The sequence below is a fragment of the Lynx canadensis genome, chromosome B4 (assembly GCF_007474595.2).
Source record: "Lynx canadensis isolate LIC74 chromosome B4, mLynCan4.pri.v2, whole genome shotgun sequence".
Classification (NCBI taxonomy): Eukaryota; Metazoa; Chordata; class Mammalia; order Carnivora; family Felidae; genus Lynx; species Lynx canadensis.
The window spans coordinates 132,919,782-132,939,615 of NC_044309.1; the positions used below are offsets into that span (position 1 = coordinate 132,919,782).

At 42.1% G+C, this 19,834-nt stretch overlaps 1 protein-coding gene across 20 annotated transcripts in view; it reads left to right on the plus strand.

The window, feature by feature from the left end:
* TNRC6B (trinucleotide repeat containing adaptor 6B) overlaps nt 1–19,834 on the plus strand; it is a 258,256-nt gene that overhangs the window by 217,607 nt on the left and 20,815 nt on the right. For all 20 annotated transcript variants that reach the window (XM_030320703.1, XM_030320711.1, XM_030320706.1 and 17 more), the window contains 5 exons: nt 6,624–6,755; nt 7,027–7,122; nt 7,299–7,500; nt 15,826–15,963; nt 18,079–18,255. In XM_030320703.1, the coding sequence (XP_030176563.1) occupies nt 6,624–6,755; nt 7,027–7,122; nt 7,299–7,500; nt 15,826–15,963; nt 18,079–18,255 (745 nt within the window). The remainder of the gene's footprint in view (nt 1–6,623; nt 6,756–7,026; nt 7,123–7,298; nt 7,501–15,825; nt 15,964–18,078; nt 18,256–19,834) is intronic.

Consider the following 19,834-nt stretch of genomic DNA (forward strand, 5'->3'; position numbering starts at 1 on the left):
TTCGTATCCAGACATACTCTCCACATCATGACATCCATGGTCACTATATCCTACTGTTTGTGTTAACTTTGGGTCATACATAGTATTTTCCTCTGTTACTACATAGTTTTCCTGTTGATTGTTCTTAATGAAGAAGGCATAATGTTCCATCAGGTAAACTTACTTTGATTTCCTGGGACATTCTCTTCGCCTATTATTGGATAGTAAATTATTTCTAACTTTTCACTGTTCTAAATAATGCAGTAGGGAAACCCGTATACTTAGATCTTATATGCGATCCTTATACATAGATATTTTGCCCACATTATTTCCAAATTTAGTTGCCCAGGATGAAATTTATGGGTCAAAGTACATGAACACTTACGGTTTTTGAAAATACCAACTTTTACATCCATTTTAACTGTCTTTAGGGGCAGTCAGTATTCAGTGTGAACATGGGAAGAAGACACTGAAACTCATCTTTAAGATTTGTTACAGATATTCCAGGCGTTGGGTTTCTGCCTTGCCTTTTTCCTCCTGTTACTCAAATATTCAGAACGTAACCTATTCTACCAGGCTTTTGTCTTGCTTTAAACTGCTGTCATTTTGCACCTGCAGTGCTTTGTTAAATGCCATATTGACTCCAACTAGATCTTCCCTTTCTCCAGCGCAGCTGGAGGTTGAAGGGCTTTTAAGCCAGAATAATTAACTCCCTGCTACGGGAATGTGCCAACCTGCACTTTAATTACTCTGAGTCCCAGGTATGAATAGCCATTTGCCAGGAGCCTAGTGGTGCTTCTCTCTGGTCCTTTTGTATTCATTGGAGGACAGTGCATGTGTGGTCTGGGGGAGGGAAACATGGGGCAGAGCTAGACAGGAAGTCCTCAAAGTATAACCTTTATAGTTATTATAACTGTCACTTCATGGCACACATGAGATACTGGCATTCAAATTAAATTTTAAGTATAAAAACACCTTGTGTTAGCATTTCTTTCTTTTCTTTTCTTTTTTTTAATATTTTATTTTTAAGTAACCTCTACACCCAACTTGGGACTTGAACCCACAACCCCAAGATCAAGAGCCAGCACACTCCACCCACTGAACCAGCCAGAGGCCCCTGTGTTAGCATTTCTTTATAGTCTTTCTGTACCTGTCTTTAAACAATATAGTTTCATTTTGCCTTTTTTGCACTTGATGTGACAAAAACTTGCAGTTTATAGCCTTCTCTGCTTTTTTTTCACTTGATACTGTTTCTGAGATTTCCCCAGGTTGATTTGGTCAGTTATGATTCATATAGTACTCTGTTACGTGAATATACCATCATTGATCTTTTCCACCACCAGCAGACATTTGGGTAGTTTCCAGGTTTCTGCTATTAGGAGGAATGCTGCTGTGAAGATTCCTATATTTGTCTCCTAGGATGGATTTGTTTCCTAGGGTACTGCTGGATCATACGCAGGTTTTACTTCGAATGGTAGTTTCTGTCGCTAATATCAAGTGATAGGAATGTGGGAGGTGGGTGGGAAGAATGGGCTCTTGGCAAAGGATGTCCTACTGTCTCAAGACTGAAGAGAAATGGGTCGATGAAGAGACCAGCTGATTTGTTCAGTAGAGCTTTTAGAACTGAACCGAGAAGTGGGAAGAAAGAGCTCAGACAATAGCTATTTATTTTGGAGGCCAGCAGGTTGGAAAACAAAATAAGCAGAGTAGATTTCCCATGAATCATAGAATCCTTTCCCTTTGGAAGGGAAATTAGAAACAATGCTGATGGCCTCGGAGCACCACTGTCCCATAGAAGTATGACACAAACCCCATAATGTAATTTCAAGTTTTTGGTAGCCACATTTAAAAAGATAAATAGAAGCAGGTAAAATTAAATTTAATAGTACGTATTCTTTAAGCCAACATAAATGATCATTTCAACCCATAATCAATGCTTAAAGATTATTGAATTTTTTACCTTTTTTCTTAAGGTTTTTTTTTGTTTTTTTTTTGAGACGGAGACAGAGCGCGAGTGGGTGAGAGGCAGCGAGAGAGGGAGAAACAGAATTGGAGGCAGGCTCCAGGCTCTAAGCTCTCAGCACAGGGCCTGATGTGGGGCTCGAACCCACGAACCATGAGATCATGACCTCAGCCAAAGTCGGACACTCAACCGACTGAGCCACCCAGGCTTTTTTTTCTTTCTTAATACCAAGTCCCTCGGCGCACCTGGGTGGCTCAGTCGGTTGAGTGTTTGACTTCGGCTGAGGTCATGATCTCGTCTGTGAGTTCGAGCCCCGCATCGGGCTCTGTGCTGACAGCTCAGAGCCAGGAGCCTGCTTCCGATTCTGTCTCCCTCTCTCTCTGCCCCTCCCCTGCTCATGCTCTGTCTCTCTCTCTCTCTCTCTCTCTCTCTCTCTCTGTCAAAAGTAAACATTTAAAAAATTTAAAAAAAAATACCAAGTCCCTCACGCAGGCCATAAAACTGGTGCAGAGATGGGGTGCCTGGGTGGCTCAGTCGGTTAAGCATCTGACTTCAGCTCAGGTCATGATCTTGTGGTCTGTGAGTTCGAGTCCCACGTTGGGCTCTGTGCTGACAGCTCAGAGCCAGGAGCCTGCTTCCGATTCTGTGTCTCCCCTCACCCTGCCCCTGCCATGCTCATGTTGCCGTCTCTCAAAAATAAATAAATGTTTAAAAAAAAAACACTCGTGCAGAGGCACAATGTACAGTGGTGTGCTCACCCAGAGCTCACATTTGCTAGGGGTCCAACCGTTAAAATAGAATATCAAACAAATGTTCTCATTGGTTGGCAACACTCAGCATCTCTTAGAGAATAGAGGAACAGCTAGGAGAACCGTGACTTTTACCCAAAATACTTCCCAAAATGATAGTGTTAATGGGTTAGGTGAAAAGTGGCTGAGATCTTGGAAGAAAGTGAGTTGGTGAGCCCTGGACAGGAGACTTGAACTTGTTTCTAGACTAGAAAGCATCAAAGGAAAGGTAGGCAGGTATTCTTGAGAATGTGGCGGAGACGGTGAGTCAGAAGCGTTCGTTGAACTCTCTTATGCTAAAGAAAGATACAGTGGGAACAGCCAGTGGGTCTTCTGATGAAAGCTTTCTGATGACTCAGGTTTTAAAGGGGTATTTTCAAAAGCTGGAAAGTAAGGGTAGCAAGCAGGGATGGAAATGTGTAAGAGTTGTGCTGGGGGATTAGAACGTAAAATAAGTGGAGGCTTGCAAAACAATAGGCAGATTGAAAGAGTCTTCAGAATTCGGTTTGGTGCAAATCAGTGACTGGAAAAAGAGTCACTGCTTTGGACTACTTGTGTATGTTTTAAATGATTAAATGAAAATTAAGTTAAATTAAGTGAGAATAAAATTGGCACCGCTTTTGTCGTCTCTGTTGAGGATAAAGTCGTTCAACCAAAAGGGTTGAGACAAATTAAATCCTACGACAGAGAAACAGTTTGTGAAAGGAATCGCAGAGCCCTTCTGTGATCTTTGAGGAATGCTGGGGATCTTCAAGGGGAATTTAATAATGACTGCTCTTCTTTCTTGCACAAATACTGAATTTTTAAGACAAGAGGAAGGCATGTGGGGCCAAAATATCCCCTTTACCACTGAGAATGCAGATCCTGGAGAATGTGAGCTTCCTAATACTGAATTACAAACTTAGCCAGTAGTAATTGGAACGGGGCAACCCTCCCTATAGGTTTGCTGCCAGGAAAAAAGGGCAGGAGGCCCAGAGAACAAGGTAGATGTCCCTCTGTGTGGAGCCTCAGAGTAGAAATAGGAAAGAGGCACCCCTCCCCTCCAAGGAAGTGAAGAGAATGGGGAAGTTTTTTAAACAACTTTTGAAACAGTAAAGGAAGTGGTTTAAATACTGATGAACTGGTGCCAATTCTAGGCAATAATAATCTAGATTAGACTTTGGTAATCTACACTAGATTATCAAAAAGATGGCTTTTTGAGCACCTATGATAGGAAATCAAGAATCATAAATTTGCTAACAAGTCTTAATTCATTTTATTGATTAGTTTTAAATATTGTTTGATAAGAATGACATTGTTGAAATCTCTATTTTGACAAACCATTTGACAAGCTGTCTCTTTGTTTTAGACAAGATGAAAAAATATAAAGTAAATGCTAAAACACTCGTGTGAATTAGTAAATGATTGACTCTTCCCAGCTGGATCACCCTCAGATTGGAAAGAAGTTTTTAGGGACAGGCTACTAGATTATCCTCCGCTCTATCAAGTTCAGCATTCCCATCAGTGACCAGATAGGGAAACACAAACCGAACATAAGTGGAATAATAGGGTAGAAAAGAATTTGGTGGTGTGACTGTTACTAAAATATACTATTCATGGGGCACCCGACAGGCTCAGTCAGTGGAGCATGCAACTCTTGGTCTCTGGGTTGTGAGTTCGAGCCCCACATTGGGTGTAAAGATTACTTTTTAAGAAGTTAAATCTTGGGGCGCCTGGGTGGCACAGTCGGTTGAGCATCCGACTTCAGCCAGGTCACGATCTCGCGGTCCGGGAGTTCGAGCCCCGCGTCAGGCTCTGGGCTGATGGCTCAGAGCCTGGAGCCTGTTTCCGACTCTGTGTCTCCCTCTCTCTCTGCCCCTCCCCCGTTCATGCTCTGTCTCTCTCTGTCCCGAAAATAAATAAACGTTGAAAAAAAAATTTTTTTTTAAAAAAGAAGTTAAATCTTTAAAAAATTAATTAGTGGAGTGCCTGGGTGGCTCAGTCGGTTAAGCGTCTGATTCTTGATTTCAGCTCAGGTCATGATCTCACGGTTCATGGGCTCTGCACTGACAGCTTGGGGCCTGCTTGGGATTCTCTCTCTCTCTCCACCTGCCCCTCTCCCCCTCTCATACTCTCTCTCTCAAAATAAATTTAAAAATAAACATTTAAAAAATTAGTTAATTAAATGAAATATAATATTCACCTATTTAATAGATATTTATCAAACATCTATGTGCTATGCGCATAAAGATAAGGTCCTAAGATCAAAACATATATTAATACAGTTCAACCCAGCTGCTTAAATATTCCATAGGAGAGCAACACCTATTTTAAAATATTATAGATTTTAATTGACAATAAGCTTAATATGTGAGTTGGGAGTTAGGCTGTGATCATCAGAGAAACTGAGATCTCAGGCATTGTTAATAGAAAGCTTGGCTTTCAACAGAATGGTTAATGATGGCCAGGTCTACTCAGTCCTCAGCTACTCTAGAAAATGGCTTTCTGTTGTGGGCTTTGCATTGAGAAATTGGATGAGATACGCGTGAAAGAAGTGAGCATGTTTAGCCTGAAGATGAGACACAAGAAACTGTAATTGTCTCTAGACACTTGAGGAACCATCCCTGTGCATATAACAGAGTGCATTTCTAAGCCTTTGATGTGGATTAACTCATAAAATCCTCCGTCACTAAAGTTATTGTTGTTCAGTTTTGGAGGGGAAACAAGGCTCAGAAAGGCTCAGTAAGTAATTTGCCCTGCGTCACATAGCTCCGAAATGACAGCCCGTACAGTCTGCCTCTCGAAGCAGACTCTTGACCAGTGTGCTGCTTGCCACCCACGGAACCAGCTGATTCAGTCGGCTCAGCGGATGAAAGTGCAAGGAACTCATTTCAGCCCCGTGAAAACATCTTAGACGAGCAGTCCAAAGACGGGAGGGAGGCTTTTCTCTGTCTGGAGGTTCCTGTAGCCCAGCCCAACTCACTCCTGAAAACCGTGGAGAAGGAGCCAGTTGGGTCATTTGACCTTCTAGGCCCTTTTGCTCTGCGACTCTGAGTGTTTGGTGTGAGAAGTCATGAATTGAAACTCCAGTGTCTCTTACTTACAGGTCAACATATTTTTCTTATTTGTATAACAAAAATACCTTGTTTTAGGCATTTATTTAGTAGCTTTATGAAGTTTGATCTATTTTGTTTTACGGTCCATTTACAGGAACAATTTCTCAAGCAAAAGTCACATTGTTATTAAAAACTTTTTTGTCTCGGGGGCACGTGGGTGACTCGGTCGGTTGAACATCTGACTTTGGTTCAGGTCATGATCCTATGGTTTGTGGGTTCGAGCCCCGCATCAGGCTCTGTGCTCACAGCTCAAAGCCTGGAGCCTGCTTTGGATTCTGTGTCTCCCTCTCTTTCTCTGCCCCTGCCCCGCTCGTGCTCTGTCTCTCTCTCTCTCTCTCTCTCTCTCTGTCTCTGTCTTTCTCTGTCTCTTTCTCAAATATAAATAAAACATTAAAAAATTAAAAGAAAAACACTTTTTTTGTCTCTCAGAAGCCTTCCTGATTATGAATTCATAATTTTTATTGTAAAGAATTTAAAAGCTTTTTTTTTTTTTTTTTTAAGATTTTATTTTTAAGTAATCGCTACACCCAATGCAGGGCTCGAACTTACAAAATCAAGAGTCACACGCTCTGTCAACTGAGCCAGTGAGGTGCCCCTAAAAGCCCTTATAATCTCACTGCTCAGTCGTAACCATCGCTAACATTTTGGTGTATTTCTCCGGATGATTTAGTATTTTTTACAGATATTTTTCAAGGAAAGCAATCGACACTTGCTTTAGACCTATTAAGATTCTTTTTACAGAAAAAAAAAAAGTTTTATTTTAGTAAGTTCTGAAAGAGTCCTCTTTTTTCTTGTTAGGTTTCTGCCTCAATGCTCAAGCAGTTTCCCAACAGTGGCCTGAATCCAGGTCTTTTCAATGTGGGGCCCCAGTTATCTCCTCAACAAATTGCCATGCTGAGCCAACTTCCACAAATTCCCCAGTTTCAGTTGGTGAGTAGCAGATTTTCCCCCTATAGCTAAAAAAAAGATTATTTAGGGGTTTTTTTCCTTTAATTTGGATTCGCTTTATTTTATGCGTGCTTAAGGGTTAATGTATCCGCTCAGTTGGAGGTAAATGTGACCAGTAGACCAGGAACTTAGTGGTACTTCCCTCCCGGCCACTGGATTCCACAACCTGCCCTTAGATGCACAACCCCCTCAAGTGTGTCAGTACGTCCGGCTTAGGAAGCTTTGCTCCGCTCTCTCCTTCCCTGTTTTGTAGGCATGTCAGCTTCTCCTGCAGCAGCAGCAGCAACAGCAGTTGCTACAGAACCAGAGGAAGCTTTCTCAAGCTGTGCGCCAGCAGCAAGAGCAGCAGGTACGTGGGATTGGAAGGGTCCCTCTGGTGCTCTGTGTGAGGGCTGCATCTCTGCTTAACCTCCGACAGCAGAACGTGAATCCTACGCAGTCTTTTCCTAGGAGGCTCAGGGTGTTGGCTTATCATGTGTCCATTTTCCCTCGGCTTCCCCCTCGCTCTGGCCTCCTGGCCTCCAGCTGGCTCGAATGGTGAGCGCTCTCCAGCAGCAACAGCAGCAGCAGCAGCAGCAGCAGCAGCAGCAGAGGCAGCCCGGCATGAAGCACTCGCCCTCTCATCCCGTTGGGCCCAAGCCGCATCTGGACAACATGGTACCCAACGCTCTGAATGTGGGGCTCCCAGACCTTCAAACCAAAGGGCCAATACCTGGATATGGTTCTGGTAAGTTGTTCAGTAATGAAAAACACCTTAAAAAAAAATAATCTTCCAGTCGTGTTTTGAGCCTCTGGTAGGGTTTGGTCCTGCCTTACCCTCTGTTTTCACAGCAAGCACACAAGACAGATAAATATTCGTATCCCTGCCTGACAGATGATATCCTAGAGTTTCGACGGTGTCCCAGAGCTCACCACACAATTAGTAGATCGTAGAGCTAGGCTCCACTTTCTCTGGGTCCAAAGTGGTCTCTTACTATTTATGAATGGCAGTCCAGTGTTCCACCATCAGGAAGTTTTAAAAGCTAGTTAAAGGGTGTGTACGTGCTGTGCGTGATACATGTGTCTGAAGTTATAACCTGTTAAAATACGTCCGAGTTGAGGTGTTTAGCTCTACTGATAAAATTTCCTTCTCGTGAAAAACTGGGGAGCTAAAATTAAACTTATAAGGCGAACTGATAAAATTCTTCTGATATTAGTATTTCATCCGATTTAAATAGAATTAGCACAAGTAAGGTTATACCTTTGACATTCATCAAGAATTTGTTGGCAGGCAAATCATAGCTCTTTCAGAACCGGGGAACATGTTGTAAACAGAATCCAATCAGTGAGGCAACAGTGACTTAAAAATAAAATTTAAAAATGAAAAAGGTACCACACACCACAGCAGGTTTCTTCTCAGAATGGCACAGTTTACATTTTATTTTGATAAAGAAGGTACTGTTCTGTGCAAACTCAGAAATAAAAGTTGGGGAGACCTGAAATCCATGCTCCTAGGAGACAAAGAGACCCTAACACATGGCCCTACTCTCTGCTCTACCTCTGTGACATGCCCACTGAGGTGGGGGCTCACTTCCTGCTGGGGTGTCCTCATTCAGAGAATAGCAAAGACTTAAAGGATATCTTGATCCTGGATTCCTGTTGTGTGGTTTGGGGTTTTAAGTGTTTATTTATTTTGAGAGCGAACACACATGCACACGTGAGCAGGGGAGGGGCAGATGGAGAGCGGGAGAGGGAGAATCCCAAGCAGGCTCCATGCCGTCAGCTCAGAGCCTAACGTGGGACTCGAACCCATGAACCATGAGATCATGACCTGAGCCCAAATCAAGAGTCAGCCGTTCAACCAACTGAGCCACCCGGGCGCTCCTTGGTCTTGGATAGTTTTAACGGAATTAATTTCCAGCTTCTACCAACTACACTGTGTCTTTAAAATGATCTGCCCAAGGGGCACCTGGGTGGCTCACACGGTTAAGCATCCGACTCTTGGTCTCTGCTCAGGTCATGATCTCTCGGTTCGTGTGATCAAGCTCCATGCTGGGCTCTGTGCTGTCAGCGTGGAGCCTGCCTGGGATGGTTTCTCCCTCTCCCTCTCCCTCTCCCTCTCTGTCCTTCACCCTCTCTCTCTCAAAATAAATAAACATTTTTTTAAAATAATAATAATAATAAAACGATATACCTGAGAACTGACTTAAATTCAAATAATCTTTCTTGGGGCGCCTAGGTGACTCAGTGGGTTAAGCTTCTGACTTTGGCTCAGGTCATGATCTCACTGCTCGTGAGTTTGAGCCCCACATTGGGCTCTGTGTTGGCAGCTCTGTCAGAGCCTGGACTCTGCTTCAGATTCTGTGTCTCCTTCTGGTCTGCCCCTCCTCCATTCTCTCTCTCTCTCTCTCTCTCTCTGTCTCTCTCTCTCTCAAAAATAAGTAACCATGGGGCGCCTGGGTGGCTCAGCCGGTTAAGCGTCCGACTTCAGCTCAGGTCATGATCTCACGGTCCGTGGGTTCGAGCCCCGTGTCAGGCTCTGTGCTGACAGTTCAGAGCCTGGAGCCTGCTTCAGATTCTCTGTCTCCCTCTCTCTCTGCCCCTCCCCTGCTCATGCTCTGTCTCTCTGTCTCAAAAATAAAATATAAAAAATAAATAAACAAACATTTTTAAAAATAAAAAAAACATACATACATACATACATGACTAACGCCTGTACTGTCACTTGACATGAGAGAAGACAGAACTCTACACCATCTCCTATCTTACTAAGTCATGCCCATCTGGGATGTAGAAATCCAGGGTGCCAAGCAAGGGGAAAGCCTCCTATAATGATTAATGAAGGTGTCATTAACTCTGTGTTTCCAGTCTTCACCTTCTTAATCTTGTTTTCTGTTAAGGTGAAAGCTTGACATAGGAACCTGGGTGTTTTGGTGTGCGTCCAGTTGTGAATTTAGACACTGTATATGATAATAAGGCAGGGCAACTTTGTTTCTTCCATCCCCTTTTGTCAAAGAGTACATGGTTCTCAAAGTAGAGCCCAGTGGTACAAAGCAAAGTGAACATCTGGAAGCCCCAGACAGCTTTTTCACGCGTTTAAATGTGCATGGCTCTTCTCGGTACTTGTTCCCTACAGCATGTCTTAACTGGAAAGAAAAGTACCTTTGAACAGCTTGAGCAACATAGGTTAATGACACTGACTCTCTTAAATACATGTTTTTCACCATTTATCATGTAAAACCTGTGAATAAACCTTTTACGTGCTTGCCTTTAGCCTGGGTATTCATTAATCAGTCAGTTGTTAAAAACCTAACATCACGATGTTCCAGAGACAGTTCTTACAACATCTTTAATATTTTCTGTCTAGAAGTAAAATTATTGGGGGTGGGGGTAGTAACATTATATGTTAGCTGAGAATCTTTTAGTTTTTAGCAGCATATCTTCTCATTTATTTAAATATATAGAAAATATCATAATGTCTTATTAGCTTAATGGTGTTATTTGTGATTATTGTACTGGAGGCATAACTTCCTGATGACTGAAGGACCAGAGTTCAGTATACACGTACATACACTTACTGAAGAAATGTCATGTTTTTTATCATACTCCTGTTTTAAACTAACTTAAAATGTAACTATGCATTAGAATCTAAAGTAAGGAGAGGGACGCCTGGCTCAGTCGGTTAAGTGTCCAACTTCAACTCAGGTCATGATCTCACGGTTCGTGGGTTCGAGCCCCGTGTCAGCCTCCATGCTGACAGCTCGGAGCCTAGAACCTGCTTCGGATTCCGTGTCTCCCTCTCTCTCTGCCCCTCCTCTGCTTGTGTTCTATCTCTCTCTGTCATTCAAAGGAGAAAAAAAAACATTGACTTACTAGTTTATTTACATTTGATAACTTATTTAACAAGGGATAATTTTTATTAGGTCTTTATCATGTTAACTGTGATCTGGCCAGTTACAATCTGCCTTCTAAGATGCATTTTGCAGTTTTTTCCACAGTTAAAAATTTGCTTAATTCAGGGGCACCTGGGTGGTTCAGTCAGTTGAGCTCCCAGATCTTGATTTTGGCTCAGGTCATAATCTCATGGTTTGTGGGGTCAATTTTCAAGTGCTTGGGATTTTCTCTCTCTCTCCCATTCTCTCTACCCTTCCCCCATTCACACACGTGTTCTCACTCTGTCAAAATAAATAAACAAACCTTAAAAAAAGTTCCTAAATTCATATTATGACATTTTATTTTAATTGAAAAATACATTTTGGGACTGAAAGTAAATCCACTTTGAATGCCTGGCTTGAATAAACTAAATTTATAACTAAGATTTTGATGAAAATATATTTAAAGCATACAGAGAGGTTAAAATTTTTTTCAAAAATTAGATAGCAAAGATGTAATGAAATGAGTAATATTTCAATTTGCCTAGTTCAATTTGCAGTTCAATACTGCCGAGTATTAAACTAAAAAAGACACCTGCAGGCTAAAAAGGAGCAGGAATAATTAAAAGCAGGGTACCTCGATGGCTCAGTCAGTTAAGCCTCTGACATCGGCTCAGGTCATGATCTCACCTTTCAGGAGTTCAAGCCCCACATTAGGCTCCGCGATGATAGTGCCCCCCTCTCTCTCTGCCCCTCATGGGATTCTCTTTCTCTCTCTCCCTCTCTCTCTGCCCCTCGATAACTTGCACTCTCTCTTTCTCTCAAAAATAAACACATTTAAAAAAAAAAAAGAATAAAAGTCTCTTAGTCCTAATAAAGCCACTTTTGGTATATTTTCCCAAAATTAAAAAGTTGAATGACTTTAATAACTGCTTCACTGACCCTTAACTAATTAGGTTTTTTTTAAATAGATGGTTTCTAATTCTCTGCTTTTAGCAGAATTGAAAACATACTTAACCAAATTGTCTGGGGATAATGACTTATCTAAAGTTGTTGTAGCATCCATGTATTGAGCTGAGGGAAGGGAATATCCCCTCCACAGGAATTCAGAGAAGTAAGTGATGTTGTAACAAGACTCCTTCTTTCTCATCTAATTACTTACATAAGATTTTTTGGTGCTTTTTGTCTGTAGGAATTTTTTAGATAGGAAGAGCATGAATGCAGCCTCATACCTACTCATTCATAGGTATCTGAACCAATTGAGAAATAAAGTCCCTTGTCTTATTAGAAAATGTACTTCCAATAAAATTTAACTTTTCATGTTTAAAATTTATCAAAATTTGGGGGTGCCTGGCTGGCTCAGTCTGTAGATCATCATCTCAGAGTTATACATTCAAGCTCTATGTTGGGTGTAGGGATCACTTACAAATAAAAAAATCTCGGAGTACCTGGGTGGCTCAGTCAGTTAAGCATCTGGTTTTGGCTCAGGTCATGATCTCAAGTTCATGAGTTCGAGCCCTGCCTCAGGCTCCTCACTAACAGTAAAGAGCATGCTTTGGATCCTTTGTCTCCCTCTTTCTCTGCCATTCCCCTGCTCACGTGCTCTCTCTCTCTCACTCTCACTCTCTCTCTCAAAAATAAATAAACATTTAAAAAGAGAATGTGTTAAATGGACAACTCTGGGTACATTCTTGTATAGTTTATTTTTATTTTAATTATTATAAAAGCACTAGTTTGTTTTCTAATCTATAATAAAAGAAGTAGCAGAAACGAACTAATACAAAGAGCGTGAAGGAGTGATTGGGTAAGGACAAGTTACCTTGAGAGAATTTCCTCAAGGAGGTGACACTGAGCCATGTGGTAATGATGAATATAGACCAGGAATTAGAGTATGTGGCAAAGAAAGCAATTCTGGCAAAGACAGATAAGGTAGGCCAAGGGTTGGATTTGTAGGAATGATAAGATAGGCGAAAGGGATGATGTACCGGGGAGATGAGTCCCTTGGGAGAGCAAGGGGCATGTCTTATTTCTGTTAATGCCTTTGCTCCTACCAAAGCCTGGCACAAATGAGGCTTTCTGTAAGCGTGCATGGAACTGAATTAAAAGACTGTTTGATTTGAGTTCGGGCTCTGTTGGTGAGCTGGAGAATTACAGGGAGGCAACTTGGTGGACTGAGGAAGTTTGGTTTTGATGAAATAGCAAGTACAAAAAGTCTGGGCTTACAAATAGCTTAGGGGGGGTGCCTGGGTGGCTCAGTCGGTCGAGCTTCCGACTTCGGCTCAGGTCATGATCTCGTGGTGAGTTCGAGCCCCGCGTCGGGCTCTGTGCTGACAGCTCGGAGCCTGGAACCTCCTTCGGATTCTGTGTCTCCCTCTCTCTCTGCTCCTCCCCCGCTCGTGCTCGTTCTCTCTCTCTCTCTCCCTCTCTCCCTCTCTTTCTCTCTCTCTCAAAAATAAACATTTTTTAAAAATTTAAAAAAACAAATAGCTTAGAGGTTACAAGTCATGCCAGTTACTACAGGACATGGAAGGCAGACACAGAATTACGTACAACCTTACATTGACTCTTCCTCTCTTGGTTTTGGGGTTGGAGAATGAACTTCTCACTCAAGGCAGTTTTAGCTGCTGTTCTCTTCACACCCCTCTGTGTGTTTGCTTACCAAACTTTGTGATTCAGTTGTCATGCTGCCATGTTTTCGCGGTGTTTGATCCCCAAGGTTCTAATGAGGAAGATGCCCACTTTACTTGAGGTTCAGATGGAACTGCTCAAACTATCCCCTCTTCCTAAGGTGGAGAACTCCTACTAATTTTCTACACTTTGTGCGTCACAAAAGAACTCTAAGCAGCTGAAATTAACGTTATTCACTGTGAGCTCTAAAGAAATTTCAGAGCAACTTTAAAGAAAAGTAATACGGAGGGGCGCCTGGGTGGCTCGGTCGGTTAGGCGTCCGACTTCAGCTCAGGTCATGATCTCACAGTCCATGAGTTCGAGCCCCGCGTCAGGCTCTGTGCTGACCGCTCAGAGCCTGGAGCCTGTTTCGGATTCTGTGTCTTCCTCTCTCTCTGCCCCTCCCCTGTTCATGCTCTGTCTCTCTCTGTCTCAAAAATAAATAAACATTAAAATTAAAAAAAAAAAAAAGAAAGAAAAGTAATACGGAAGGAATAGTTCTTTATCTTCTTATTAATCCTCATGTCCTTCTTTCTGATCTTCACCAGAATCCCGGGTTACTCTCAAAAGCTCTTCCTCCATGACTAGAACCAAGCTTTTGCTTAGCCTGGAATCCAAGCACCCTGGGCTGGTTTCCTCTGTCGAAGGTAGAGTGTTACTTGCCCAAGGAAGGGCCCACTTAGGCCATTGAAGCTTCTGTCAGAAAAAAACCCTTGTTCCTCCAGTCTCGTTTTATCCCAGCTACGCAGGAAAAAAAGAAAATACCATACACTCTTCTTTTAAAAAAACATTTAATTTGGAATATTTTCAGCTTCCTCCGGAACTTCTGCTCCCTGCCCGCACCCTCCATGTAATCACACGGACTTGTAAAGTCGCTTACAAGCAATGGGAATGAACAGTGTTCTTTATATTAATAGCAATGCTTTGTACATAGGACAAGGTGCTCGGAATTATTTGAGCTTGATTCGCTCTGCCTTTTTAAAACTGTCTCTGACAACTCAGAGAAGCATAGGGGGAAAACGTGACCTGGGCCCTCATGGGGTTTGGATGAGTGGAACTTCAGAGCCATTGAGGCACCATCAGGTGGTTGCAGAGTCAAGTGGGTATAGCACGGAGTCTGGCCTGGCCAGAATGACACATCTTCTTGACTAAGAGTAGATGAGCTTTTGACTCCTGCGGTCACCTGAGCATTTTACACAGGGTGGCTCTCCACACTCCCGTGGTCCATCCTCATTTTTTACTATGGTTACCCATCGTTCTTCCCCCTCCTCTGTTTCGTTTATTTCGGTGTTATTTTATTTTCATGTGAAATACGTTCTGACCCACAGTGGATGGTGGGACCCGCGAGACCCCATCAGCAACCCTCTCATGCTGGACCTCAGCTGTCCAGCCCTGTGCAGCGGGAAGACGTTACCCACCCACACTCCCACCAGAAGCCTGACACCGGAGGCTTTCGTGGAGCTCGTGGCAGAGTAAACTCTGAACCTCTCTGTCACTGCCAGTTTGAGCTGTGGAGGCTTCATCACTGCATAAAGATTTCTTTCAAATTGATCTCTTAGATTCTGCCTTGGCCTCCATGTACGCTATTCTTACACAGCCAGTTCTTTTCCTAAAATACAAACTTAGTTATCTCTTTCTCTCACTTGTTAAAAACCTTCTTTATTTCTTGGAGAAATATTTCTTCTTTATGTCTTGGAGAAAAAAGTCCCCAAATCCTTGGCCTAATACATAAAGACCCTACACAATACAACTCCTCGTTTCTCTCCCATCTCCTGCCACCCTGCTCACTTCCTCTACTGAGCATCCGAGTGACACCGAACTCCTCATCATTCCCTGATGTCACCTGATTGTCTTCGATCAAAGCTTTGTACTTAGTATCCTTGGCTTCTATACCTGCCATAGGCCCTAAATCAAATGTCCCTCCTGCAAAGCCTTTCCTCCCCCAGACAGCCTCACCACACCTCGTGACTATTGTTATACCATATTAGTTTGTTATATGGAGATTGCTGTTCGAGTTGACGAATCTGCCTGGTGCAAGTGTTAGCTACATGAGTAAAGACACAGGTGCACTGAAATGGCCTTAATTAGATGGCATTCATATACATTTTCATGCCTTAACAAAGAGTTATTGTTTTTGTTTTTGTTTTTGTTTTTGTTTTTGTTTTGGTAAGCAAGAGCCATGACGAACATTTTGAATCAAAATCTTTTTCTTTTTTTTAATGAGAGAGAGAGAGAGTGGGGGAAGGGCAGAGAGAGATGAGAAGACGCAGAATCCAAAGCAGGTTCTGTGCTATCAGTGCAAAGCCTGATGTGGGGCTTAAAGCTACAAACTCTGAGATCATGACCTGAGACAAGTTGAATGCTCAACCAACTGAGCCACCCAGATACCCCAAAATCTGTTTCTCAGTGAAGAAACTTCTTGTGAATTAGTCTTTAAATGACAAAGGAAGCTATTCATGGGTTCTACCTCAGATCTTTTGATTACTGATGCTAGAAATTTATAGAAAGATATAAAATGTGATTCTCTGTTTTAGGCTTCAGCTCTGGCGGCATGGACTATGGCATGGTTGGTGGGAAGGAGGCTGGAACAGAGTCTCGCTTTAAACAGTGGACCTCCATGATGGAGGGACTGCCCTCTGTAGCCACACAGGAAGCCAATATGCACAAAAATGGTAAGAGTGAGCAAAGCTTTATGAGTTGGAATTGTTCAGCCCTTAGCAGGCCTTGTAATATATCCTTACAAATTATTTTAAAGCTGAAATCTTTAGCTTTTTGTCTCTTGATTTTTTTTTCCCCCAAATCCTGTGATCACCTATGAGAGGAAGATTGGGGCTGCATGTATTTCAAATTATGAAAAACTTAAAATGCTAGTTGTAATTAAGGGATGCAAAATTTCCCACCTGTAACGGGATTAAGAGTAGTAGCAGTGAACTTGAGTACCCATTAGGATAAAACCCTAATATATTGGCTGAGAGAACAGAACCCATTTTTTTGAGGTTTAAGAAATCACAACAAATACATATCATGTTGATTATTTGAACCTTTAATCTCCAAAAGATGACCAGTAGAAGAGTACATGAAATTTGAACTTTCCCCAAAACTCTCTTGTTCTCTGTGAATTACGGCGTCCGCAAGACAGCAGCTAAGGGCATCATGGGCTTTGGTTGTGAATTGTGGGCCCTTTCATCTCCATCGTTCTCTGTAAACACTTCTCCATTTCCCTGTAAAACAAATAAAAGGTCTTAGAACCTTCCTTCGGCCTTTGTTTCATTCAGTGTTTATTTCATTTGACAGTAATTCACCTGGACTCGCCTGTAGCCTTGAGAGGCAAGTATTAACAGGTGTTGGTCTGGTCTTGCTGCTGTTCCCTGGCAGGCCTCAGCCCCATCAGTCTGAAAACTTTCAGGGTTCCTTTGTAAACCACTATTTAATGTGTCTGCCCCAGAGGTGGTAAAGTGGCCCCATGGAGCTCCTCCCTGCTATCTCTAAGCATTATCATTTGATTTCATGCCATGAAATCAAGAATGATTTATTGACACTATAAAATCTGTCTCTAGACTGAATAATTCAAACCCAGCATCTGCAGCTTTGGGGACTTACCCTGCTTCCTTAGGCTGATGATTCATCAGGTCCCTTTGTCCCCAAAGACATGATAGGTGCATGATAATAAATACAAGTGCCATGTGAGAGGATATCTTGAAGCTAAAATATCCACCTGCCTTTTCAGAGCTTGTAGATAATGTTTTCCCCATTTCCTTAGCAATCCCCAAGGTAATCGAGCTCTTCATTTTCTACTATTCACTGTAATGTGCCCTTGAGTCAGATTTCTGTCAGTGGCTCCAGAAAAGCAAATGACTTCTTTGCTGAGCTTGGAAGGTGGTTTTGATAATACTCCTGCCGGGCCAAACCAAGCAGATTATTTTAGTCAATATTTATACAAATATGTTAATACATCATCCTGGAAATAATTTTATCTGTTTATAAACAGCATCCTAAGGGTAGATCAAGTGACATGGTGCAGCATGTGAAATGCATTTGAGAAATAAATAGGGTGGCCAAGAATTTTATTTAAAGTGAAGCTCATTTTTTGTTAGGTTAAGGGAATTTGAAGCTTTTAAGGTTTTTTTTCCTGCCTCATAGCATATAAGATGCATAAAAAGGGCACAGACAGAACTGCTGAAATGCTCTCAAGAAAGCAGTTACAAAGGATCGGCTGTTCTTAGTGTGTGGGGCCGTGGGTGTCCGAGCTGCAGAGTCCCCTGCTGACCTTGTGCTGGCAGAGACCCTGGGCGGGGGTTCCATCTCATTGCTTTGGAATTCAAAGCAAGCGCATATGCTTTTCTCTCCAGTGAACTCCCTCCATTTACACGGCTTCTTCTAGCTAACCTAGGTCTGACCAGCTCCAAAGAACTTGGGTGAATGGTGTCAGGACAAGTGTAGTGAAAACGGTTCTTACGCACTGCAGCTTGTGTAGTGTTTTTCCTATTTCTGATTCTTGAGTCATCAGTATAGAAACTGGGGATAATGGTATGATTTGTAGGTGGTCAGAGTTTCGTTAATTTCTTAAGCCTGTGGAATTTTAAAACTGAAAGGAAAATTGAAGAATAAGTGCGCTTTAATGAGAACCCGAGAAGCTCAGAAAGGTGAAATGAACTGTTCCTAGCCATCCTACTTATGGATTATATACTGGCTCTCCAGGGCAACCTCTTGTTCCAGAACTTTTTTTTAACTGCATAGTCAGAATACTGTTTTTGCTGGGTGTGAATCAATTTCCTCTCTCTCCTCAGGCGCTATAGTGGCCCCTGGTAAGACTCGAGGAGGGTCACCATACAACCAGTTTGATATCATCCCGAGTGACACACTGGGTGGCCATACGGGTCCTGCTGGTGATAGCTGGTTACCTGCCAAATCTCCACCAACAAATAAAATCGGAAGTAAATCCAGCAATGCCAGTTGGCCTCCAGGTATTGTCCAGGAAATGTTTTTTCTGTGTATCGTTTGTCTTCAGTTCTTAATTTCAGGCTCTGAACAGATTGCTTTTGCCAGTTACTCAGGCACTTACTTTATTTTTTCATTCAGTAATTATTGTCTGATAAAAGGAAGGTATGTGCTATGTTGTGGGAAGATAGTAAATTCACATTAGATGGGGTCTCTGCTCCATAGAGTTCAGTCAGGAAGGTAAGGTGTGGACACTGGTCACCTATAACGCAAGTAACTGTGCTAAATATTGTACAGATATAGATAAGCTGAAAGAAGTCAGAGGAGTGGAATCTGGGATCAAAGAAGGTGATGCTGGAGCTAGACTTGGGATTCATCCATGCACAGGATGCCTCATAACATGGGTTCTTCTGAAATGTCCATTTAATTGACCCGTTTATTCATTAAGCAAGTATTTATCATCAGTTAGGTTCCAGATATGCAGTAGTGATACAATGAGACTATTTTGTTACTTTTTCCCCTCTGTTTTTATCTTAATTTAAGTAATCTGTTTTCATTGTAGAAAAAATTTTAATTTAGTAAATCAAAAATTAAAAATTGGTATATGTCTATCTAAACCTCTTTCTGTACTGGAATATTTGTGGTATGAATATGTGCAGTTCCATTCCACCAAAGAAGGCTCATATAATGCATATTGTTTGTATATTCTACTATATTGCTCTCCGTCATGATTGGGAAAACAAAAGTTTGTTAATCCCATCCAACAACTTTAAATATGATTTAAATTAACCAACAAAAAAAATTATAGGAGCGCCTGGGTGGCTCAGTCGGTTAAGCGTCCGACTTCGGCTCAGGTCATGATCTTGCAGTTTGTGGGTTCGAGCCCCACATCGGGCTCTGTGCTGACAGCTCAGAACCTGGAGCCTGCTTTGGATTCTGTGTCTCCCTCTTTCTTTCCCCTCCCCTGCTCATGCTTGGTCAGTCTCTCTCTCTCTCTCTCTCTCTCTCTCTCTCTCTCTCTCTCTCCCTCCCTCTCTCTCTCTCTCTCTCTCTCTCAAAAATAAACAAACATTAAAAATATTAATAAAAATAATTATAAACACTTATACATATTCTGGGCTTTCTCACTATAAGCCAAATTATTCCTGCTCTTTCTCCCTGGATGTTCCACGAGGTCATGGTCATTTATAGTGTATTTTCTTTTGTTCATCTGAGCCAATTTCCGGTGAGATAAATGGGAGAAGTCACTTACTTCCAACGCAGATTTTCTCCCGGTTTGTGTCCTAGATACCTGGACAGTTCTCATCAGCACCAGGTTACTTACTCCCGGTTTCACTGCTCTCGGGCCGAACTGCCCTGGAAGTAGGAAGAGAAGTGACCAGGCTAGGCACTAATGAGCTCTGGCTCACAGCCCCAGAGACACCGAGAAGGTCGACAAGCTTGGTAACACAGAAGTGCTGCTAGCACAGTATATGTTGGGGTTGAGAGTGTGATTTTTAATTTTATGATAAATGTTTGCAATAAAATAGATTCAGTATTCTTTCACAGATGTATTTCTTCTATCAAAAACTAACTTGATTTTAACATTTTTTTTGAACATCCTCC